The sequence below is a fragment of the Hibiscus syriacus genome, unplaced genomic scaffold (genome assembly GCF_006381635.1).
Source record: "Hibiscus syriacus cultivar Baekdansim isolate YM2019G1 unplaced genomic scaffold, ASM638163v2 tig00116962_pilon, whole genome shotgun sequence".
Classification (NCBI taxonomy): Eukaryota; Viridiplantae; Streptophyta; class Magnoliopsida; order Malvales; family Malvaceae; genus Hibiscus; species Hibiscus syriacus.
The window spans coordinates 8,126,728-8,151,646 of record NW_024063488.1 but is presented as its reverse complement, the minus strand read 5'-3'; the positions used below and the strand labels follow the sequence as shown (position 1 = coordinate 8,151,646).

Genomic DNA, 24,919 nt, shown 5'->3' with positions numbered 1-24,919 from the left:
TTTTGCCATTTTATAACATCCAGCTTTATTGGGCTATTAGATTTATCTCTATCCGACTTCTACTGAGCTGGATATTTCTCCATAACATGTATGAATAATGTGGGCCTAACTATGAATTTTGTCCCTCTATTCTACGAAATTGAGAAATTACTCTCTTTAGTTTATAATAATTTAATTCTCATCCCCCATGAAACTAGTAAGCTAGTTCAATGGGTAACATTGTTAAATATTCTCATTCAATCGTTGACTTGAAAATCAGAATCTTGAAGATTTGTATATAAAAGAGTTAACAAAAACCAATTATTCAATAATTTATATTATCAACTAACGAAAATTAATAATTTAAATTTATATGTTTATTTAATATTGAATTAAGATGGAATGATCAAATTCAGAATTGAAATCAATAAAAGAAAACTCGAAACACGAATCTACTTAATTTATTGTAATAATAAAACCTTGATTCATTCTTCAAACATTAAAAAGGTTACATCCTCGACGACTTCTTCTAAATGTAATTAAAGGACTGGTACCCAAGCCACTCTTGCAATTAAGCAATATAATTAACTATTAGACACGACATCGACATACCGGATACCTGAACTAATGTCCTAATTAACTACGCGACAATTCTTCCTGACTTCCCCCTTAAAACCAGTTAGAGGACTAATGTTTCCCATCTTAATCATTGACTTTGCAAATTGTTTGAAGAAGAGATTCTCATCCTCTGCGTAAGCTTTAACCAATTTCATGGTATTCCCAACATTCCCTGTCAGAAGCACTTGATCCGAATTCAGCAGTCCTTTTCCCCACAAAATGAGCTTGAAGTAAAGGTTGTCGAATTTTACCGGGGACCCAAAATCCAATGGTGAAATGTTGTTGTCACCACCAGACTTCGGACACACAGATTTCAAGCCATTGTAATAGGAATTTTCTAATGTTAGGTCTGGCAAGTTGTTTCCGTTTTGATTGTATAGTCTCTGCTTGAAGGTTGCACACCTGGCTACACCGATGGTATGTCCTCCTGAAACATTATTATTACATGTTGAAAACGAGTAAAACATTGCGGTAAGAAGACGATTTTATGTTATGGTCTGAGAATGTGGACGAACGGTTGACCTGAGAGAGCAACGAGGTCGACTTCATCGAGACCTTGACGTTGGAACAATGTTATCAGGTTCTGAAGTGTGGAGTTTGGTGGTGGGATATTTTTGTTGGAGGAGCTGAGGCTTGCAGTCTTTGAATCCCTCCTTCCAAGGGGAAGCTCCCAAGATGGTCCACCGCTCTGTTTTGGCATCAATCGTGGTTACCTAAAATAGGAGTAAAAGAAAAAGAAGTAATGCTGAATTGGTTTGCACGGTTACCACTCACCAATACAGTGGAGCCACGAGCAGCCATTGCGAGTATGTCGGCGCAAGAAACAGTTTGGGGACATGCTTCTTCTAGTTTAGCTTTGATCTCATCGATCACCTGAAAACCTCTAATGGAGTTCCTGTTTGGTAGTGCATTCTTTTCACTGGCTATGGTCGCACTGTCGTCCAACAGTATGGATGCATCACAGCCCTGTAAGATATATAGAGGTGGAAATTTTACGATAGTTTTAGCAACTGAAAGATGGTTATTTTAAACATTATTTCTCAGCTCAAGCCAACTTCTGTGGGCAAAATTGTTTGCGTCTGAATTAAATGAATAGGAAGAATCAAGTGACCTGCGAGAAACAATCGTGGAAATGAAGCCTTAGCAAGGAGGCAGCCATCCTAGGCTCTTTTGCAATGGCCTTCTTTAGTATTGACATGACAATGTCGTCAGCTTGAGGGCATGAAAACTGATAGAACTGTGGGAAAAGGCCGAACGGGGGTGCACCAAATTGGCCGCCTGGCGAACCACCGATTCCCCAGCCAAAACCCAAACCAGGGTGAGCCAGGGATACTGTGGCTGACAGGAAAGCTGTTATTAAGATGCGAAGAGCAACTTTCAGAAAAGCCATTGGTAATTTGTGCAAGTCTTTGGATATGTGGTCATTGGATGGCAATGGAATTTATATTGGGCTGTAACGATTAAATCAACTGCTCCTCTCACCAAATCCTTCCTGAAAAACACCTAATACTGATAGCCAGGACTGCGTCCATTTGTCTTGACGCTTCTTTTTGTCACATGAAATGTAAGCAACTGCAAATGGAGTGGTGGCAGTGCTTCTGGTTTACCAGCTCTTCCTTCGTATTTTATATAGTAAGGATTAACTTCGCTAACTTAGCTACCCTTGCCTAAGCCTAATCTTATCAAACGCAACATTTAACGATAGAGTATATAGCATAGTTTTATAATAATTTTTAAAATATTTATATATTCATAGTGTGCTCATATTTTTCCCCATAATCATGGTTTGTATCGTTTATTGTCGACAGAGGTGGAAATGAGTCTAATAATTTGAACATTGTATAAAAATTCAAAATATTCAAGATGCCTTAATAAGTAGCCCTTAGAAGAAACAAGGGATTTAAAAGAGGAAAGATTTCGTCCGAGTTTGACCCTTTCACAAATCCGAGTGGTTAATCTGCTCCCAAGCTACTTAGCTTTCACATTCATCTACTTACGGTGGCAACTAAAGATGGCTTCCTTCGACTTGACTTTGGACTTGCTGTTTTTCGTCCTATTACAAAACAAAGTACGGAGTATGAACCCCCGTTTTATTCAATATTTGATGGTTATGTAGGTGCTTCGAGGTCTCGTAATCCGGCACCCTGAGTTCACACAGAATACTGACACCGTCTTCTGGGATAAAAACTAGAATTCCATTATTGCCGTCAAGGTCAGTTACATCTTTAAGAATAACAAAGCGGGTTTTCTATATACACTGGTATTCAGGCAGTGCTGCACTGAAAATCCACCTATCTTCAAATCACCTGAAAACTCATCGAATTTAACACGATCTATTCAAAGGTTACATTGGAGAGAGTTGAAGTTACGATTTACACAGTTGTCTCATTGGGGTAAGCAGCCTAGCTAAACGAAGAGGGACAAATGCCTTGACAAGCATCCCATTCCCGGTATATTCCTGCAAAAGGGAAAGATACATAAGAAAACAACAGCAATAATATTTTTCTTTATAATGACTGCAAACTACATTAGTTTAACATTCAGTTAATACTTACAGTTTTCTCCACCATTCCAACCTGATGTATGGTACTAAGAAGAGCTTCCACTGGAACCATAGAATCCTATTAAAAAATAGCATTACACACTAGTAAAACAGAATTCAATTCATGAATACATAGAATCAACCACCATGTATTAAAATATTTTTGAAATACAGACAATTAATTATTACCTTCAGTTTTTCCTGCACAGCATTGCAGAGTTCCTGTAAGCCCTCGCCAGTCACAGCAGATATACAATACACACATCTTCTCTTCTCTCTGCTTCCAACTTGAGTGTTTGTGGATCACTAACCCTATCAACCCGCCATACGTGTGTAGTTCAGTAAGCAATCAAATCTCTTTTCCATGCATGGTTCATAAAACACAATGCAGAATATTGAACACATTTTATGATCACTATGAATAGTTGGTATCTAAAAGCAAAAACTTCGTGTAAAAGTAAATTATCAAATTTCAAATAAATAGCTAAAAGGGAATTATGAAAACAAATAGTATGAGCATGCTGAGGTAAGATAGACTGCATGGCACCATATGTGATTAAGCAACAAAAAGGTTTTATGCAGATGTATTGAGTATGCACGAAGTTCTAAAATCACAAGTATAATAAGATGCGAGGAAAAGGTAAAATTGTTTATTTTGCAAGTTTCAATTCTTAGTAACTCAGAGATGGAAAATGTATTCATTACCTTGTTCCAGACCATTAATTTTGGAATTTCAGACACATTTAGTTCTGCTAGAACTTTTTCCACAGCATCTATCTGCTGCTCCGCAAGGGGATGGCTGAAATTCACAGGGAACAGTGTTAGTTGATAATTTGAGAAGGAAAAAAAAACTAAAAATAGTTTATTGAAATATTATACCTGATGTCCAACTCATGCACTAGAAGAGAAGACCCAGATATCTCCTCCAATGTAGCTCTGAAAGCAGCAACCTGCATGAATGCAGAGCTGAAATGATTTTCGGGGCTCCACTCAATATAAACTTGGTATTAAGATTCAAGGGTAACATCTTTCAAATTGAAATAATTGCACATAAAGTAGTTTGAAATTTGAAGGCACACTCTTTGATACATGATTGAAGGAGCTCCTGATAACATAAACATGTCCAAAATTTGAGAAGCATTACCAGAGTAGTTGGCAACTTTTGGATGAAACCAACAGTGTCTGTAAGAAGAAATCCACTTCCATTTTTCATCTGGAAAAGTACACAAAGAAAAGAAGCAAGTATCCCTTGTTACCGATAGAGATCATAGATAACACAGCACAAACTCATTTCAATACCAGATACAAACAAGAAAATTTTGACCAGGAAGAATGTATTTGTACACAGATTTATAAAATTAACATTCATAGATCTAAATCACATGACTTCTTCAAGCTCTCAATTCTTTTCTACCAAAACGAAGTAGCTAGTAGAATTCTGCTCTAAGTTTGAGAATGAAAAAAGCAGTCATTGTGAATAGAAGTATCAAGAATGGCACAACATAGAAATTTTATGTTCATAGATAGAGAAAACTTATAGCTATTGCTGGAAAACTTTATTTCAGTTTAAATGACACAATTCCATTAAGAACAGGTTAGCTTGAAAGCAAGGTATAACGATAGGGTTGCAAGTTTATTTGACAGACCTGAACCCTTCTTGTTGCAGGATCAAGGGTTGCAAAGAGTCGGTCCTCAGAAAGAACATTAGCTCCAGTCAAATGATTTAAAAGTGTACTCTTTCCAGCATTTGTGTACCCAACCTATAATGATTTCAAATGGATAATATGTCCAGAAACATAAACTAACAAAATAAAAGTGTCCTTGTATTTAAGGAAAAAAAATGAATCAGGCTAAGTTCTTACCAATGATACTACAGGAACAGGAACAGAAAACCGGTGGTTTCTATATTGCTTTCGATGTTTTCTGACAGATTCAAGCTCTTATTTAAGAACTCCAATCTAGCAAAGCACGTAAGTTAGTGCATGGGAACAAGTTCAGAGTTTAAGCATTAGAGAAAGGAACCAAACTGCAACCATCATAAATCCTATTCTCTGGACAAGTTTGAGTTCCTCTAGCAGAAGATTTTTGTCTACAAAATACTGGGAAACAGAAATTGTTGCTCACTTGAGCACGAAAGATACGTTTGTCCACTTCAATTTGTTTCTCACCAATACCCTTCACCTTGCCTCCAGCTTGACGCTTAAGGTGAGTCCACATTTTAGTAAGACGTGGCAATTGGTATTCCATTTGAGCCAATGCAACCTAGAAAAGGACCCATAATTTGAGTAACATATGTATAGATTATTCTTCTTTTTCCCATCTTCATTACAAAAATATTTTAACAATTTCAATCTAATATCAGTTATGTCCATAACCTCCCAGTTTTTATTATACAATAAGAACTTGCCTGTAAAGCTTCTTCATGTGTTGCAGCTCGCTGATTGAAGATATCCAGGATTAGAGCAGTCCGATCACAAACTCTAACATCCCCACCAAAGGCCTTCTCCAAATTGCGCAACTGTCTGAGATCCAATTATACACCCAGATGAGATCAAATCTAAAATAATGATGGTTTCATGTCAATTTCATAAGGTCCAAGCAATTGACATCTCAAATGATACTTCCTCCATTAAAAATATTCTAAGCTAAGATAGATTTTTATATAAAGGTTGAAACTAAGAAAATTATTACAAACCTTACCCTGGTGAAAGCTCATCATCAAATATTACAGTCTCAACCTCAAAAGCACGGATTGCGCTCTTAATTTATGCAACCTTCCCCGATCCTATGTATGTCCTCGGGTTGGGAGAAGCCAACCTTCAAGGCAAAAATACAGTCGGACGATTTCAGCTTAAAGTATGAAAACGCAAATCGATTTAATCGATAAAACTCTACTTTTGATAAGCAGAACCGACGACCATAAGCCCAGCAGTGTCGGCTAGCTGAGCCAGCTCTTTAAGGGACTCCTCGATAGCAAACGAGTCTGATATTTCACCTTTTCGCTCCACGCCCACTAAAAAAGCTTTTTCTTCAAAAACCTTCAAAGAAGTTAAAAATTAAATTGATTAATAATTCAAAAATTGAACTGATAAAATCCAAATATTTTACATCCTTGCCGTTTCGTAGCTTGAACCTCTCCTCAAAGCTTTCATCATCACTATCATCATCGTCGTCTCTCTTCTTCCTAAATCTTACGGGTTTCGGAGTATCTTCCACCGGTTTAGTGACGACGACTCCATTAACGTGTTTATCAACCACTTCCTCTTTCCCCTCGGCCTCGATTATCGGACTTTGTAACGAAACACTATCCACTTCGTATCCTCGTTGAGCAACCCTCGCAACAATACTCCCGTTACTATTAAGAGTAGAAAAACTGAGAGGGCCACTAGAGCGGTTAAGATTCAAATTCCATGGAAAATTGGCCTCGAAAATTAAGGGTGAAGGAGAAATAAGAGAGCAAAAACATAAGCTCATCGTAAAATCCTTTTGCTGGAATTGCAGTAATTTCTCCGTGCCGAAACTGTTACTCCTGCAATCTTCAATTTTAAAACATTTCCCTTTTATTATGTGGTTTATCGCGGTTCGTTATTGCCCCGATTTTCAGATATGTTTAGTCTGGACTCAGTGCGCTGAATTGTAGCCCAACCAGAGTGAACAATTCTTTTAACAGACCTAATTTCGGCCCATTTCGTTAACATTAGTATTCTGCTTGGACTTTTTTCCTAACGGGGTAAGCATGGCACCATTACCAGGCGCCATTAATGCTGTTTGTTCAATCTGTCAGTTATTGAAGGGTCACACTCGCAGATGCTAATCTAAGTTACAAAAACAGGAGGACAACGTTCTTTTTCTACGTTGGCCTGACTGTGATGGGTTCATATATTATCTCTGTCCTATATGTATATCTTTCTAAACAACTCAATACTCATTTTCTACCTGCAATCTGAATGAAGTCGAGCTTCAAACATGTTTACTTACATTTTCTATCTTCCTTTGTATTCCTATGACCCATTGGCCAGGATCCCACCATTTCATCATAGATTCATATTTGATGTCTACGTACTTTTTGATTGAATGCTCATTTTCGGGTTAAGTCAGCACTGATTAAGATGACTGCAGTAACTTACTGCGTGATTACAAATTTTAATCAACTAGAGTGGGAGAGCTGTCCATGGTGTTTAACCTTTAAGGTCAAGGCCATAATACATGCAGCCTTAACATCTCAGATTATGCAAGCTTTAACTTAAAAGTAGTATGAAAGGTGGTGGGTGTGGGCATTTGATCATGTCCAGAAAACTACGGTGCTACGGAACCAGAGGACGACAACTGAAGGAAGCCAAAGGAACAAAGTTACAATCATTACTGAGAACATACAAGAAACAGACCAGCCCAAAAGATCACACCACACCCAGAAATGGATCTTATCACCTCACCAAACCAAATTCAAATACAAGCCTTTTTTGGTTAAAAGAAATCCTGCACGTCCTCGAAAAATTGTGGTTTTGTCCGTCTTTTCAACATCTCTACACATGACTACAACGGCTAATAACAAAAAAAGGTTTGATATTCCTACAGGTTTTACTATTTGCAGATTAACAAGTAAACAATCTTAAAGGTAGTAGTGTGCAAAAGACAGACTACTTTTTCTCCACCTTTTTCAGATTACAACGACGCAATGCACAGAAGAATTTAACATATGGGTGGCTCACCTTGTGTGACTAGGCGAGAGAGAGACTGAGAGAGAGGTTACACTGTTTTTGAGCTCAGAATACTTTTGAGTTTCCCAAAGAAATGTAACTGCAGGCAATAAAGCTGAAGGATTGATGCCTTTGCTTGTTGTTTTATCGTCAGGGAAGAAGTTTGGGACCATCCTTCCCTGACATCTTATTCATTTCTCCTCAGCCAATTAGCTCTGCCTTTTTGAATAATTAGCAGAGGTCTATGTATCTATAGGTGTAATAGCTTTTGGCTGCTTAGTATTAGACCTGTTCACTTTTCCCCCTGGTAAGTAAGGTAAAAAAGTCATTGTTTTCCTCTAAAGCATTATTAGCATTTGTTGCAGTTTTACACATCAAGATTGATGCTTCGTTGATTGATTGCTTTCACATCCATATTTTGTGCTCATCGATTATCTTTTTGGCTTTATTATTAGTACCTTAAATTAGTCTATCCTTACAAATGCTCATTAGTTTCTTTCTTTGTCTGGTTTTCAGTAAATACAATTCCTTCATTCCATCCATGCTTTTACGGCATTTCCCCTCTCCCTCTCTCCTGCTTTGCTTTTCAAGGAAATTAAGGAACTACCCTGGCTGTTATCTTGCTTACGGCAAGTGATTCTTCTGATCGCATGGCTTGTAGCGTTTTAGATCTCAGTCAGTACATATTTTTCCATTTCAGCTCTGTAACCCAATACTTCAGGTGACCCTGTGTTTAATGCCGGCCAACTTTTATATATGTTCTTTGTCATCTGTTGATGAATATATTGACCTTGTTTCAAGCTGAGTCTTATCATGACCCGCTTTTAATGCTTTTCACGTGGAACGGTGGGTTGCCTTTTCTTTTACTTTCCGTATGTTTATGTCTGGCTCAATAATTTTAGTTCACTCGGTGACTCACTGCTCCTCTCCTCGCATTTGAATGCCAATTAACTAGGCGATTTAGCAACTTTCAAAACCTTAGGCTTCCATTTCTGTCACTATGGTTTCTCGAGATTCACCTCCAAATCCAACTTCCAGCTTTCTACACCATTTTATCGTCTCGGATTCTATTAATAGCCAAAACCAATTCGGAGGCCAACATTTTGATGCTTATGGCTCCAGTTTGAGAAGCAACCACAACACATTTCCCCAGTCCCTCGGTTTATTGCCCAGCATTCATTCTCTTGGCGAAAGAATGTCCAGATCAATGGATCTCCTTCCAGCTCCCATTGTAACAAAGGAATCGGAGATTAGCCAGACCAGACACTTTATGGACCTACTTGGAGCAGCTAACGAGGCCAACCACCAAAATCAAAGGCTCTCACTGCCTGTGGGTTCTCACATGCTTGGTCCTTCCTTAAATTTTGGTATTGCAAGTTCTAGTTACTTGCTTTCGGAGGCAGAAGATAGAGAAGTTTGTAATCCTGGAAGGTGTAATGCAAGGGATGATGATTACTCTTTCACTGCTAACACATATGCTTCGGCTTCCACCTCACTGCACCGACCTTTTTCGACTTCGTATGGGTCAGAATCTTTTGCCACTGCTATTGTTAATTCGAGGTATCTAAAGCCAACTGAGTCCCTTCTAGATGAAGTTGTCAATATTGGTGGCAAAAATGTCGATGAAAATTTCTTTAGGAAGTTATATAAAGGTGACAGGAGAGAAACTTCAAGACTTTCCTCTGAATTAAAAGCAGAATTCTGCAGTAATGAGATACAACTGCCTGAAAAGCACGAGCTCCGAGTTGGGCTCGCAAAGCTAATTGGATTACTGGAGGAGGTTAGTCGTTTGCATGGCGTTGTTGGATATTCTGTCGTGTTTACTTCTGTTTCGACTCAAAAATTACTTGAACTTTAATTCATGAATTCGATATTGTTTCGCTTTCAGGTTGAACTCAGGTACGAGAAATACTACCAGCAAATGGAAGAAGTGGTTTCATCATTTGAATCCATAGCTGGTTTTGGAGCAGCAATGTCGTATACTGCTTTGGCACTGCAAGCAATGTCCAGGCATTTTGGCAATCTAAGAGATGCCATAGTATCTCAAATAAATGTCACCAGAAGAAAGTTTTTGCATGATTTACCGAGAACCAACGCGGGGTTATCGCAACATAGCTTGTTTGATAGAGATTCTAGGCAGAACCGACAGTCTCTTCAACAACTTGGAATTATCCCTAGCCAAAGGCAAGCTTGGAGGCCCATTAGAGGATTGCCAGAAACCTCTGTAGCAATCCTTCGCTCTTGGCTTTTCGAACACTTCCTTCACCCGTAAGTACAGATTTGAGTTAAAACGCTTCTGCATTGAGACAATGTAACATTAATACCATTTTGTTGCATGGTTCTTAATAGTTATCCAACAGACTCAGAGAAGCTAATGTTGGCATCACAGACAGGCCTGACCAAGAATCAAGTATGATCCCTTATATACATGTATATATTTGCAATATGCTCAATTGATGATTATTCATGTTAATGTCGATATTGGGTGTTTGTTATTTATTGTCGACTCAGATATCAAACTGGTTTATAAATGCTCGAGTTCGACTGTGGAAGCCTATGATAGAAGAAATGTACAGAGAGGAGATTGCAGACTCTTCTCAAGACTCCGATTCTTCATTTGCCAACAGTTCCATTGTCAGGGAAGGAACCATTGATCAAGCTGAGGACTGAAGGAATAGCAAGCATCTGTTTAGACAGATTGATTTTGTAACCTGCACTCTTAGCTAATCCAATCGTTCACAAATGATCTTCCAAGATTTGATGTGACACTCACTAGACTTGAAATACAGTTTTTGAAGCCTAATAGTTGAACTGTGGAATTAAGCTCTCTTATTATTCTCATGGCACGATATAGAATTCAGGCGGCTGAATTTTGTGCTTGTTGTAACAGAAAACTAAAGCTTTAGTACAAGAAAATTTGATAGAAATGAAGACACAAAATCAGTTTGTACTAGGAAGGTGTTTAATTTAATTGATGGTACAGATAAGTGTAGGGTATTAATGCTACTTTCTCACAACTCTCTTGGCTTTCAAGTGCAAAGCTGACATGATTGAATCTGGCTGTCTTCCCCTGTTTGACATTTCATTAACATTATTTAACAAGGGTTACGGCCTTCTGCCCTTCTCTATATCTACACTTTTACAATAGCCAGAGCTGTATACGTCGTACTATAAGGGTCTCGATTGGGCTTGGATCGTATTCTGTAAAGTTCAGGCCGTATAAGATGGCTAAGTTGGGTTGGGACCTACTTCTGAAAAGGTCAGGCCCTGGCCATCTGCTCTTGGACATGACATTATTTGAACGGTTCTGGCAATTGAACTTGCATCAGTTTGGAACTCTGATCCATCCAGTGGCCAAGTCTTTATCTAGTAATGATTTCTTTCAATGCATATGCATTTTTATCGAATCTATCTAAGTCTATTTGTGCAAATTATTTTATCAAAATAATTGAGTATGATGCGCATTGCAGGCGGTTAGATACTTGAATTGGTGGCCCAAGTAACATCACGGGGAAAGAAAATTATACTCACTTACCTTGAGAAACTTTGCAAAGAATTGAGGCAGGGGTCAAATCAATTGCCAATCATGCTGTGACAACCACTATATGCTTATTGCTTATAACTTTAATGTAATGAGATTGGAATAATTATATATTGATACCTCAAAAGTATAAAAGCTAAGCACAAGTTACCCCCTCCACTATAACTTATTGCTTGAAAAAAATTGGGAAGTTCAAGTGCTAGCCTATTTCACAATCCTTTTTCACACACTTAAATCTATCTGCAAGTATATTTACTTCCACTTCAATGTTCGTTTCGTTCTCTTTCCTTTCTGTTTTTGTTGAGGGGGAAAAACAAACTGATCATGCCATTTTAAAAGTCCCATTATCTGCTCAATGATCATGTCTTACGAATTGCTACTGCTTACAAGTTTTTTTTCCCTGATATTATGTTGCAAATACTGTTTGTGCTTGCAAGTGTGCCCTGGGAACGCGACAAAGGCTTTGGAATCAAGTGCATCCTGCTACTAGAGGGATATCCCAAAATAAAGATGATTGAAGATCATGTACTATTCTGTAGTCTAGGTCATCCATCTGAAACTTATTTTTATTATTAATTACCCAACTAGTTTTATATTTACAGGTCTAAAAGAAAAGGGTAAAAACAGCAAATCGACAATTCACTGCGGACGAAATTGGAACCAGCTGTGCCAAGAAGCGGAAGGCAATCAGTTGGGACGGTGGAGCACCAATTAGAATAACATCACATGTGGCCTGCAAATATCCCAATCAGTCCTTATCTTTCCACTCTTCGTATCAAATTCCGCCCCCGAAAGCAAAATCTCAAATGCACCCTTCCTAATCTTTGTTCAATTTTGTAAACCTTAATATCATCATTTCTCTCTTGTCCTTTTACCACCATTCTTATGTACAAAAAGAAGAAGAATATTCCTAGGTCTGTACTGTACGTTAATATCTGTTACTAGCTTAGTTTTTTTATTATCAATATCGTTCATCGTCATGAAGCCAGCATCTTCAAAGAGGAAGGAAAGGTTGGTGTGAAAATCTGTTGGCCTGAAGCCAAAATGTGCCTTGGGTCAAATTTCATTTTCATTTGATAGAACCTATCCCACTTATTGCCAAAGTGGTCCATCCACTCCTCATGTGTAGCGTAATGAGGTAAGTACTGCTTGACCTTGATCCCAGCCTCATCGCAGAATCTGAGAATCTGACGGTTCTGATTAGTTAGGTACTCCAAGCTATGGATCTCCTCCCCATTATCCAAGGCTGATCTTAGCAATGCCACCAGGTAAAACACATCCTCATCCGGCGTAACCGCGGAGCTCCTATCGTCCCATCTGCAACATACATGCACGCATGAGCCCCAAATGCAGCCAAAACCATTTTTGCATGGTAAAAAGAAGAAGAAAAAAGAACACATGTAATGTTTTGGGAGCATTATTTGTGTTAGTTGAGATTTGATGGTTTTGAACGAATCAAATGGACCCAGCCATCGCAAGGTTATTGGTCGTTAACCTGTACTAACGGCCATGTTTCTGGAACTACTTCCAAACAAAGACATGGATACTTCCCATCAGTGGGTACCCGTGAGAAGATCTTCTTACAGCATAATCTTCCACACTTGGATCATCATATTTTCATGACAATCGATTTGTTGGGTTCCATGCCGTCAACAGATGAGCTAAATTGTTCAACTATATCACAAAAATAAATTGTTCATCTATGACGCATCCTGGGTGGGTTTCTTTCTACACTAAAAACATTCATATGTTGGCCTTTGGACTTGAAAGAATCTGCATGTTCCCCAAGTGTTTCCCTTTCTGATCGAATCGCTGGTGTTAATGTGTCATGATTCTATGTCGAGACCACCCTGATTGAAATACTCATGGTACTAGCTGATTTTTTTCTTCTCTCTCTCTCTCTCCCCTTCATCTTCTGTTCTACGCACACTGTAGAACATGTAGAAGTGGAACCACGGATTTACCTAATAAAGTCGATAACTATCCTTTTCAGAATGCGACCTTGGTTGGCGATGATTGTGGATGGTCAATGATGAATCCTAGAATTGAAAGGTGAAAGCTAGATGCCAGGATTTTTCTCAATTATTCAGCAGCAAGGGTATTATCTTCACTGTATATATATTCATACTATGTAGCAGTGGCTCGGTGCAATTAAGTTAATATTAGTGTGAAAAGGTTTTCTTCGAAATAGACGGGTGACATCAACCTAATGATGCATCATGAGTCATGACCTAAGCTATGGTGGTAAGAGTGGGGCCATAAGAACTGAAGATGTGGTAACATGTATGCATGTTTCATGCATGGGATATTTGATAACAAGTGCATTGTCGAAATTTTTACTTGTCTTTGTTCATCGGATAGATGAGAATTGGCCCACTTGTTTTATTACCCAAAATACCCTTGAAGACTCCCTTGTCGAAATCGTCGATCTTTGATTTGGGAACAAAAGGTTTAACCATGGGTGCGGAACCTCCCATAAACCCTTGGATCGGAGCTTCAACTCCGCCTTGTGCACCCGGTCCAAGAAATCCACATACAACAGATCTGTTGTAAAGACAGTTGCCGGTATGAAATCTAATTTCTTCAACAATGATTCTACTTCCTGCAATTCAATCACCAGCCAAAAAAAAAAAAAAAAGAATCTTTAAAACAATAGAACATAAAAGATATAACCTTAAAAAAAGCTGCTACCAAACCAAAACAGTTGCAAATACATATACGTACCTTATCGATGGTGGAAGCAATAGATTCATGGTAGTTCTTGGTGATTTCCAAGCAATACAAAACACCTCCATTAGACTTAAGGGAAGATATTTTGACAGGGTTGCTAGGGGAAAAGAAGGATGACCTCCAATTGTTGACGAGACCTTCATCTACAATCACGAAACCTTCAACATAGTCGAATTTTTGGCTACCCGGTTCTGCATGCAGTGAAATCAGATATTCTTGGTCCCTGGTAAAAGCCGAGAAATTTGAATACAGTACCCTGATCCACCTCACCTACAGTGAATTTAAATATATATATATATATATATATATGTATATACCACGTTAGAGGTAAAAACGACAAATCAACAACAATGATTTCCGGTTTTTAGCAACAGCTGTTTCAAATGGGATTAAAAGGCTGAAAATGGACCCTTAGGTCATGAATGAGGAGTACTTTTCCTCTTCGGTTCTGACAATAACTAGTACTGGGATATTACAAAAGTTTTGTGTCGCAATCTTGAACCAACCAGAAGCCATTTTATAAAAAAGTTAAAAAGTTTCCACATGAATAATGCTGAAAGACATAAGGAGATACCCTTTGTGGAGCTGGCTCAAGAGAAATTCTAGCTCTGGTGATAATTCCAAATTGTCCTAAACCGCCAAGCACAGCATGAAACAGCTCTGAGTTTTGTTCCGTTGAGCATGTAAAAAGCTCCCCCATGCCTGTTCACCAGAAATATAAGCTCAAACACCACTCCACATACAAATGCAATACTAATGCTAAAGCACTCGAAAATGAATAGTTTCAGAAACTTTGTAAAATATAAAACAGAACAATAAATGACTCACACGTACTATACCTAACATTTCTGTACATGATGCTCAAGAGTCTAGACAAGACTAACTCAATAGTACTTCATATTTTCATGCGAGAAACAAAAGGAAAATTGTTTTGATGCCCACATTAAGACAAAATCCACCGCTGTACAACGCACTGAAAAAGTTAATGATAAGTTTGACATGAGTGTTATTTTTTTTATCATGCATGGTATCAATAAATTGTTTTCATTATTATTTTTTATCACTCAGATAATTTGATTTAAATAAAAATAAAATATGTATTATTTATTTTAAAATATTAATTATATATAAAATAATAAATAACCTGTAACGACATCAAGCTCATGGACATTGCTAATTTGTGGACCATGGTTGAAAGCTTGTCCACTAATTCCTGCATTTGACAACGTTCCACCAACAGAAAGGTAGAGGTAATCAGTCCATGATTTTGGTGCGAGTCCATACTCTAGGCTACTCCTCAGCACATCTATCCAAAGCTCACCACCCCACACGTCCACGTACCTCTCTCGAGGCCAAACCCGAGGCTGTGGTGGCTTCCTCCCTGGTCCCCGTTTCGACCCACTCATCTGAACTACCACCCCGTTTGCGGTCTGAGCCTGTCCTCCTATGGAATGCCCATGCCCCCTAGCCGAAACGGTGAACCCGAAGCCTGACCCGTAGGCCGCTTTGATAAGTTGAGCTATGTCCTGAGCAGAAGCCGGATGCAAGACAGCTAGCGGCGGCGCAGCTCGTGTCACCCGGCCAAAATCGAGAGAAGCGGTTTCAACGTCGGTGGAGTCAACGCTGAGTATACCGTCAACTCCAAGGAGGAGAAGTTCCGTGGGGTCCAAGGTCAATCCCACAGTAACAATCAATCTACAAATAGCGAAGGTTAAAAGGAGCTTAGTTGCCATATCAAAGAAACAATGAATGTTTCTTCTCCCTCCTTGTTTTGGGTGTCGCAATAAATGGTTTGTTTAGAAGAATGAAATGAACATATAAAAAAGAGAAAAAAGTTGTTGAAGGGATGAGTGGATAAGGATGAAAGTGAAGTGAACCGGCGAAAGGAACAAAATCTTTGGTGGCAGAGTTAACGCAAGCCCAGATAACACATTAAAGATTAACGCTTACTACATGCACGTGTACTTTTTCTTTCTTTCTTTTCACGTTAAGTGAGATAAAAAAAATGCTGGGTTGTCAAGGGAAAAGGCAAGGTGGGGAATCGTCTGAATTTGTGTGGAAAGAAAATAGAGGGTAGAGGGGTGAGTGTGATATTAGATGTGTTGTGGAGTATAGGAGATGCATAATAGAGGGGGTGTATGTATGTGAATTTATAAGGCAGAAGGGGTGGCGTGATGTGGGGGCCAGAGGAGGAGACACGAGGCCATTCACGTGAGAGGAGTGGGAATACAGGTGGTGTGGAAGAAAGAGAGGGGGGCTGGTTTCTGGTGCGGGGTGCCCCCCCTCGGAAGAGGAATGGGTGTGTGGTCCACTTCGGATACGGAGTATCAGGATGGGGTCCGCTGCATCGGATGGATCACGTGGGTGCTGCTGCTCAATTCGACTCCACACATTGTCTGCTGCTTACCAATCGGTTCCGACTCATGCATCGCCCCTAAACCAAATCGGCTAACGTAGACTATACCAGTATTAGTCCCCACTAAGTAGTAAGGATAAGATTCTCTCATTTGTAACTTGGGATTTATCGTACAATAATATACAAGTACATCATATCTAGTGAATTCATTATTGTTATCAATTATCATCTCTTCTTCTCTTATCTGTTTGCAACCAATAATGATGTTTGACTACTTCAAAATAATAATAGTAGTAATAATCCAATCAGATTTTTTGCAAATCACTCTTAAACCTCATATTTTTTTACTACTATGAACCTCCATTACTGAAATCACCATCACCTACCCACGTAAGTGTTCATTGTTTTGAGTGTTGCTGCTCATCAATTTAGTTTTCCGGTTTTGTTAACCAAAATCTTCACGGGAATCTGCCGATTTTCAGATGCGATTTTCATTCTGCTATCATGTAATTTCCATATTGTTGGAATTAATCTGGGTGGCTACTAGCAAGTAACGTACCTTTGTGTCAAATAAATTCGATGTTGACTTGCATGGCCCATGCTTTAATATTTAACCACGCCCGGTTCTGCATGCTTAACTAAGTGTATATTTATTATGATTTTTTAAAAGGACTTTTTTTTACAAAAAAATGTTTTTGGCTTTTAAATATAATAAGGGATATGTATCGCTTGCGATACTTGTGTAATATTCACGGATGATAAACGAATATTTATTGAGGCGACTGAGTTGTTATTTTCTGACATGATTCGTTACAATTGCCTGTTGGGTTTCCAAATTCTAGCATTAAAGTCAAGGCGTGTTGTTTGCTCGTACCAATGTTTTGAACAGCAGGCGGATGATAGGAGCATTAGGGTAAAGTATTGGGAAATATGTACTATACTTTTTTTAAATATATTTTAAAATTTTATTTCGGTTGTTTCAATTTTAAAAAATATAAAATATTGCTATTCTTTTATTGATAGATGCCCCTAATCATAAATAATAGGTCACGTTGAGTTGTTAAATTTTGTTTGGATAAAATATATATATTAAATCCAAAAGAAGCAACAAATTGTTACAAATCAACGAATAAAACTAAAGTATCATCCCAAAAAAAACACAAATCGGAACCCCTCATGCTATTGACACGGGGTAGACTGTCGGCTAGCTGGTCCATGCGACCCTTAGATGCCTTACTTGGTCGCCTGACTCTTAAGGCAACCTAAACTCTTCGGTTAATATTATTATGGAGATAAGTATGATGAGAAAACATTGAAAAACGTAAATAAGTGTATATAGGGATGGGCATGGGTCGGGTTTTTGGTCCACCCGACCCGACACGAGAACAAGGAAGCCTCCACCCTAGACTCAACCCGACCCGACCAAAATAGTGACTTGTAGAGCACAAGGTTCTAAACCTTGAGGTCGTGGGATCAAGTCCCACGGAGGGCATTTCATAATTTGGAGGTCTCCTACGGAAGCTGCTCTCAACCTGGTGTTGGGGGCATCCTACCATCTTACCTCCCCCTTACCCCATACATATGGGAAAAAAGGGACAACCATTATATATAGAGTGTTATTATTATAATTATTCCTAAATATATAATGTAAAATTATATATATATTTTTGGTCGGGTCGGGTATTTTTCACCCTAAACCCAAACCCGATTTTTTTTATAAAAAAATCGATTCAGGTTGAGTGCTCATCCCTAAGCGTATGTGAGGAAAACTTTTAGCCCGAATGCTTGAGTTTGTTCACCCAAAACTCTCTATATCCAATGGATGTGGGGAGGCCTCATTTTATAATGAAGTCCCCTTACATTCAATGATTACTCCTAGTCTAACTAAAGTAAAACTCTTACTTTAGTTAAAACTCTCATATTTGAGTCCTATTAAAACAAGAACTATCTAACTTGTCTTTATTTTCCAAGTAATGGCTGGACTTGCTTGGTAGATAGGCCCTAAGTCGGTGTTGGCATTGGCCCTTAGTGCACCATCAATGCTGCCCTAGCCCCCAAGTGGCCCCCTTTGTGTGCTTGTCTTGGTCCTAGGTTCACACCTGATGTACACTGGTCCTGACCCCTAGTGTGTCCCGTTGCGTGATGGCTAAAGCCCTTGATAGACCTTGGTGTGTGTCGGCCTCGGCTCCAAGCTCTTCTTGGTGTGCGTCGGTCTTGACCCTAGGCGACTCTGGACGTGCATAGGTCGTGCTTGTGGGTAGTTTGGGGTGGGCGTGTCTTGACTCGGTACGATGCTGTGTGCGTCTTGGCCTCGACGTGGCTCTTGTGAGCTGTCTGGGTTGCGTCTGTCGCGCCCTGATGGATGTTGGTCTCGACGCCATGGTGGGAGTAGCCTGCCTTGAGTTGGTCGTGGCCCATGGGTAGTCTGGTGTGGGCCGACTTCGCTCAAAAATTTGCGGCCTGTGACACTATACACAAGTGTGGCGAGAGGTTCAATTTCATTTTATCTATCCCGAAAACTCTCACCTGCACAACCTCCAGAATAGAATTAAGAATCTCCTCATTTCGACTGGAAATAAACATGCATGTTATTGTGCGCTGAGAGCATTCCTAAATGTGTGCCTTTCAAGTTGTTAAAATTAGTTTGTCAACGTGTTATTACTATTATGTGCATTTTTATGTTAGTGTTGGTGGTGTTTATCTTTGACGGTCAATAGTGATATTTCTTTGTATTTAATATTTTTTGAGTTGTTTAGTTAGATATTTAACCCTTTTATTTTATAATCCTATTTTATTTTTAAGTGATTAGTTTGTATACTTTAAATTTTTTTAAAAAATATCAATTAATATAATTTAGTTTATCTTAATTTTATATTTTTAATAAGATTATTATATTTTCACTTTATCCACTAAAATCATATTGTTAATTTTAAAAATACTAAATCTTTGTATCCATTTCATGTCACCCTATATGCATGGACAAACACCTGATTTTATATAAGGAGGGATAAATTTATAAAATTTTAGAGTTGGCAAACTTATAAAATTTTAGAGAGGGTGAAAATAGAATATCACTAGAAAATATAAAAAATTTAAAATATTAGAGAATTTTAAAATTTTAGGAGTGACCGCCCCCACTCAATCCCTTCGATTCATCTCTTCCTATAAAATTTTCCACTTCCCATCTCATATATGACCAAAAACCATGGATGGCATGCTTTATTTATTTTTCATTATTATTATTATTCTAAGTAATGATTTTATAGAAGAAAGTTGAGATATAAAAGAATTCTGATTCTCTTATCCTGGCTTCAAACAAGTATAACTGTATTCTTTGTGTTTTTCCGTGGCACAATTGAACAAAAGGAAATCACGCGGGCAAGTTGCATATATATGTTTTACATGTTAGAAAATGCAACAACAAATGAAGTTGCCCGTCCTTTGTGGAAATCAGGAATTAATTAGGAAATTAAGATGCATGCACGTAATTAACTGGAAATTGAAACCCCCAACTATCTATTATTAGGATGTTTTTTGAGATCCTAGATTTGGGTTGAATTAATATCATTACTATACCTAGGGTTTCAAAGACAACACACCAATGCAAAGCACATACAACTGAACTAGGATAATTGTCTTAAACTCTATAGGTTTCATATATAAGAATTATTTAAGGGCATTCCTCTTATCATCTTATAACAAAGAAAACAATTAATAAATAATATACGACAATAACTTTTACACAGATTTGCACAGAAACTCCAAAGCAACACCAATTATTATTGTATAATATAATATTATAGGTGCCGTTTCATAAGTAGACAACCTGCTGGCAATGTTCTGACTTCTGAGAATGATTTGCTTACAATTATTTATATACATATTTCGAACAAGTGGGAAAATTGAATTCCAGTTCTATGTATCAATCAACATATCAAATACAGACTCGAAAGATTTTCATTGTATTAGTTGAATATTTTTCTAATATAAGCCTGAATCATTTATTGCTGCAATCTATGGGTACATGAGGGTCCACTGATAAACTGGAAGCAGTATTTTGATGGATTTTTTTAATTTATTTTTGCTATAGTATCATTTTGATTTATTTATTAGGAAACCATTTACATGTTATATATGTAGGGGTTCCTACAATCTTAGTGAGTAATAAAATTGTTAGGCACTCGGATTTCAACAAAAAAATAAAGTAGAAGAGACGTTGCTAAAAGCGCATGCAAGTGTGGTTTTCCACAAAGCAGGAACTGGTGCATTGTGCTGTCAGATGCTTAAAGATACAGGCAGGGCCATATATAGGTTAGGTTAGGTTAGGCCATTTACCATTAATGAAACCTTGGCTTCTGGTAGTGGGGGGGGGGGGGACTTTCACGAAATTTCAAGGTCTTTGCCTTTTGGCATCGGATCATCATTTTAACACTAAAAATAAGTTAATTTGAGAGCAGAAGAAAATTTTCATCTCTTTTAATCGCTTGCCTTTTAATATGATAACATCTTCCATTAACCCATCTTTCCATCACAAAACCCAACTAAAGCTAATTAACTTCTCTTTACAAGTGTGTTTGGAAGTGCAATGTGAGTGGGCGATCAATGGAAATCAACAACCAAACAAACCCACTTTCTTCAATACAAGTCACCAATTATTCCTTGGATTGGATTCTTGCAACTTTTGCTCCAGTTCATAAGGTAGGGTTAGCCACATATGGAGAATATACTCTTGTTTATGCGATTAGGGGTCCAGTACCTTTACAAATACATCAGAGGCAGCAATGTGCATGAAATATTATGACAACTTTTAAATCTTGTTTTTCTTCCTATTTACATTTTACATCTCAACCATAGTTGTCGCGAATATTTTTGGGGCCCTGAGAAAAAATAAAAAAAATAGGCTCTGGTTGAAGGAAAATATATTCCATTACTTTAAACAATTAATTGAATATCTTAGAAAAATTATTAAACTTTTTTTAACATTAATTTCATTGTTTTGCTAAGAAAACACCTTAAATACGACCAAGAGAATAAAAAATCGAATGTGGGTATAAATTATGATATGGAGTTTTATTTTGAATAATAAATTAAGAAAAATAAAGAATAACATATTATGTTATTGTTAGATTGAGATTAGAGAAGACTAATAATTAAAGAATATTTGGTAAACTGAAAAATAAGATTTGTAAAAAAAGAGACAAATATGATTATATTTAATTCAAAATTAAATGAATTAACGAGAAAGATGGAGAAATGGAAGAGAACTTGAGAATTTTATGAAATTGTAAAAAAAAATTAGAGGCCTTAATTATAAAGGCAGAAATCGAGATTGAAACAAATAGGGGCCTAAATTGTAAATGTATAATTGAGATCGAAAAAACTTAGGGCCCTCAATTAGAAAATTTGAAAGTGAGATTAAAAAACTCAAGGGCCTCAATTATAAAGTTGAAAAAAGTGAATAAAAAATTAGGGCCCTCAATTATAAAGGTAGAAATTGAGATTGAAAAAACTTAGGGGCCTCAATTGAAAAGGTAGAAAGTGAGATTGGAAAAACTTAAAAGCCTCAATTATAAAGTTAAAAGTGAGATTACAAAATTAGGGGCCTCAATTATAAAGGTAAAAAAGGGATTGAAAAAATTAGAGACTTCAATTATAAAGATAAAAAGTGAGATTGAATAATATTAAGACCTCCATTATAAATATAAAAAATAAGATTTAAAAAATTAAAAACCTAATTATAAAGATGAAAAAATGGGAGCTCCAATTATAAAAATAAAGAAATAGGGCCCTCAGCAATCGCTCACTGTGCTCCCCTAATAGTCGGGTTTGAGCTCAACCGTATTTTCTCAATGTCATTACTATAAATCCAGTTTTTATATCAGTTATATTAAAACTATGTGCCACTTCTTCCTTGACTGGAGGCAACAATAGGGATGTCAACATGGCTTTGGTGGTTTTTTGTTCACTTCAATTCAAGCTCGAATTTTATATCTCTGGTTTTTTTTAAATCATATCTTAATTCCTAATATGACAATGAAAAAAAATTCTCTACTCCTATTCAACCCTTCTCGAAATATTAAATAATTGTTATATATTATTTTTTGGTAAACTATACATTTAGTATCCCAATTCTCTCTTTTGTTCTATTTTGGTCATCTAATTATTCTTTATTTAAAATCATCTTAATATTATTTTTTGATTTCATTTTGGTCACCCAATGTTAAGAAATTAATAGAATTGCCAACATGACATTTTTATAAATTTTCAATGACGACGTGGCATTATCTTGTGATGACACATTAGTATCACTGTTGATTTTTTAACGTTGGTGATAAAAATGAAACCTAAATATAATGTTAGGTATGATTTTGAAATAGAAAAATAGTTGAATGACCAAAATAAAATAAAAGTGATAGTTGAGGTACTAAATTTGTAGTTTACCATTACTTTTTTACAAGTTATTTTTTAATAGTATTTACTACAAGTTCAAATAAAATTCATATTATAATATTTTATAAAATGAAAATATCTAAAAATATAAATAGTTGAAATATTATAAATTTCATTAAAGTTCAAAAAAAAAAAAAAGAAGAAGAAGAAACTCAAGGGGTGTGTTTGTATGGAAATTTCAAATTTTTAGAGATTTTAAAAATTCTAGCATTTTAAAATGCATCATTTCAAAACATTAGTATTTGTAGTTATTTTTAATGTATAAATAATTGTTTTGAAAGAAAATTAAACTATTATAATTTTATAAATTTTAAAAAATTACAAACAAAAAAAAGGATGATATTAACATATATTAATTTTTATCATTCTTAATAATTTTAAAGAATATATTTTAAAACACACAAATAACTTTAATAGTATAAATATAAAAAATTATTAAAATTAAAAAAAATGATTTTTTGTTGATTTTTTTTTTGTTTTTTATGTGATTGCATTAAATGAAATAAAATTAGGAGAATTTCAAAAACTCACTCCTAAACGGAATTTGAATAAGGGATTTAGAATTAGAATACTAAATTATTCTTCTCAAATTCTTATAAATTTTGATAGTACTCGTTATTCACTTAAAGTAAGAAATTTCTTTTACAATTATGATAAAAAAAATTCAAAATATATCTTAATTGATTTTTTATAAATATATAATTAGGTTTAAAAAAAGAAAGTATTTTGATATATTTTTGAAAGTGGGACGATCGTGTAGTTTTTATCAAAACCCGACCCTAACCACGAAAACTTTAAATTGAAAGGGCGTCCCACCCCTAAACCTGATCTTAAAAGTGAGTAGGGACCAACCGTCAACATTTGAATTATTTTGGTCTAAAAAGGAAAAGGCTAAGTGGGTCTTGAAGTTGACTTCTAACTCTTTCTACGTGGGGATTATAAGTGAGGTACTAGTATTTGTTTTTTCCTAATCAAATATTTCTTTATGCAGTTATTTTTATTTGGAAAGAAAATATTTAAATTATAATAAAGATTTATAATTATAGATGTAAACTAAACATTATAAAATTTATTATAATCGTTGACGCAAGAAATTAATCATTCGAGATCATACAATGACCATACAAGGGAATTGTTAAAAATCCATCTAAAAACTCGAACAAAATATTGATACGAATAAATCCGTCTACATCGGCAAACGAATCACAACAGGAGATCAAACTACTTAAAAACTATCGACAATTGCATATCAGAGTCGAACACCATGAGAAAGCTATCTATTAACACAAACAACATATCCAAATCTAATCCGATGTACAAAATATTGAAGATTAACAAGATAACAAATAAGTCTCATATTGATCAGTTGAGCCATCAAATCTAACCATAAAAAAATTAAGAGAAAATAACCTCAGTGACCGAAAATGCCTTGTAATATATGATTTTGACCAACTTTTTTTGGATTTGCCAAAATGACCAAGTAAATCGCAATGCGATCGATAATTCGCAACGCGACCTCCGGTATCGTAAATCAGTTTCCAGATTCGCAACGCGATAGTCGAAGTTCGCGTTGCGATTCATTCCAATTCGTTGCGACAGGCGAAGTTCGCATTGTGATTCATTCCAATTCGTTGCGACAGGCGAAGTTCGCATTGCGATTCATTCCAATTCGTTGCGACAGGCGAAGTTCGCATTGCGATTCATTCCAATTTGTTGCGACAGGCGAAGTTCGAATTGCGATTCATTCCAATTCATTGAAATAGGCGAAGTTCGCGTTGCGATTCATTCCAAATTCGTTGCGATAGTCCAAATATTGCATTTGTTTCTTAAGAATTTTCTCTAAAAAGATAGAATTCACGCTAACGTGTCGAAGACACGTATTACCACGACCACGACCCGACCCGACCCGACCCGAGACGGGACGGCGGCGGCGGCTCGCGAGAGTCCCCCTTGTTCTCTATCACTCAACAAGGAAGTGGGAAAGCCAAGCCTTAAATACCATTCCC

General features: G+C 36.7%; 2 protein-coding genes and 2 pseudogenes across 3 annotated transcripts; 1 reads left to right on the top strand and 3 right to left on the bottom strand.

Annotated features, from left to right (window-relative positions):
• Positions 1-571: 571 nt before the first annotated feature.
• LOC120190199 (peroxidase 9-like) lies at positions 572-2,011 on the bottom strand. 2 transcript variants are annotated; one of them, XM_039193312.1, is made up of 5 exons: positions 1,904-2,004; positions 1,709-1,867; positions 1,372-1,563; positions 1,120-1,285; positions 572-1,024 (listed from the first exon to the last, which is right to left on the bottom strand). In XM_039193312.1, exons 1-5 carry the CDS (start codon positions 1,985-1,987, stop codon positions 612-614), a joined length of 1,014 nt encoding a protein of 337 aa, XP_039049243.1. In that variant the 5' UTR covers positions 1,988-2,004; the 3' UTR covers positions 572-611. The 2 variants fall into 2 exon arrangements, with proteins under 2 accessions (XP_039049243.1, XP_039049242.1); XM_039193311.1 differs by having other exon boundaries at positions 575-1,024; positions 1,709-2,011.
• A 762-nt stretch (positions 2,012-2,773) lies between these two features.
• Positions 2,774-6,683, bottom strand: LOC120190202 (annotated as a pseudogene).
• A 1,737-nt stretch (positions 6,684-8,420) lies between these two features.
• LOC120190336 (BEL1-like homeodomain protein 11) lies at positions 8,421-10,671 on the top strand. The gene is made up of 4 exons (XM_039193427.1): positions 8,421-9,616; positions 9,725-10,104; positions 10,186-10,246; positions 10,348-10,671. Exons 1-4 carry the CDS (start codon positions 8,837-8,839, stop codon positions 10,504-10,506), a joined length of 1,380 nt encoding a protein of 459 aa, XP_039049358.1. The 5' UTR covers positions 8,421-8,836; the 3' UTR covers positions 10,507-10,671.
• Positions 10,672-12,159: 1,488 nt separating this feature from the next.
• Positions 12,160-16,130, bottom strand: LOC120190030 (annotated as a pseudogene).
• Between the last annotated feature and the right edge of the window lie 8,789 nt (positions 16,131-24,919).

What these genes read in the sequence shown, in the direction of transcription:
- LOC120190199 (XM_039193311.1), bottom strand. Translation starts at nt 1,987, where the DNA reads ATGGCTTTTCTGAAAGTTGCTCTTCGCATCTTAATAACAGCTTTCCTG. An exon ending in TCCACGATTGTTTCTCGCAG is followed by an intron (nt 1,564 to 1,708) that starts GTCACTTGATTC and finishes TATATCTTACAG; the next exon opens with GGCTGTGATGCATCCATACT. An exon ending in CGACCTCGTTGCTCTCTCAG is followed by an intron (nt 1,025 to 1,119) that starts GTCAACCGTTCG and finishes ATAATGTTTCAG; the next exon opens with GAGGACATACCATCGGTGTA.
- LOC120190336 (XM_039193427.1), top strand. Translation starts at nt 8,837, where the DNA reads ATGGTTTCTCGAGATTCACCTCCAAATCCAACTTCCAGCTTTCTACAC. An exon ending in TTCGAACACTTCCTTCACCC is followed by an intron (nt 10,105 to 10,185) that starts GTAAGTACAGAT and finishes GGTTCTTAATAG; the next exon opens with TTATCCAACAGACTCAGAGA. An exon ending in CAGGCCTGACCAAGAATCAA is followed by an intron (nt 10,247 to 10,347) that starts GTATGATCCCTT and finishes TTGTCGACTCAG; the next exon opens with ATATCAAACTGGTTTATAAA.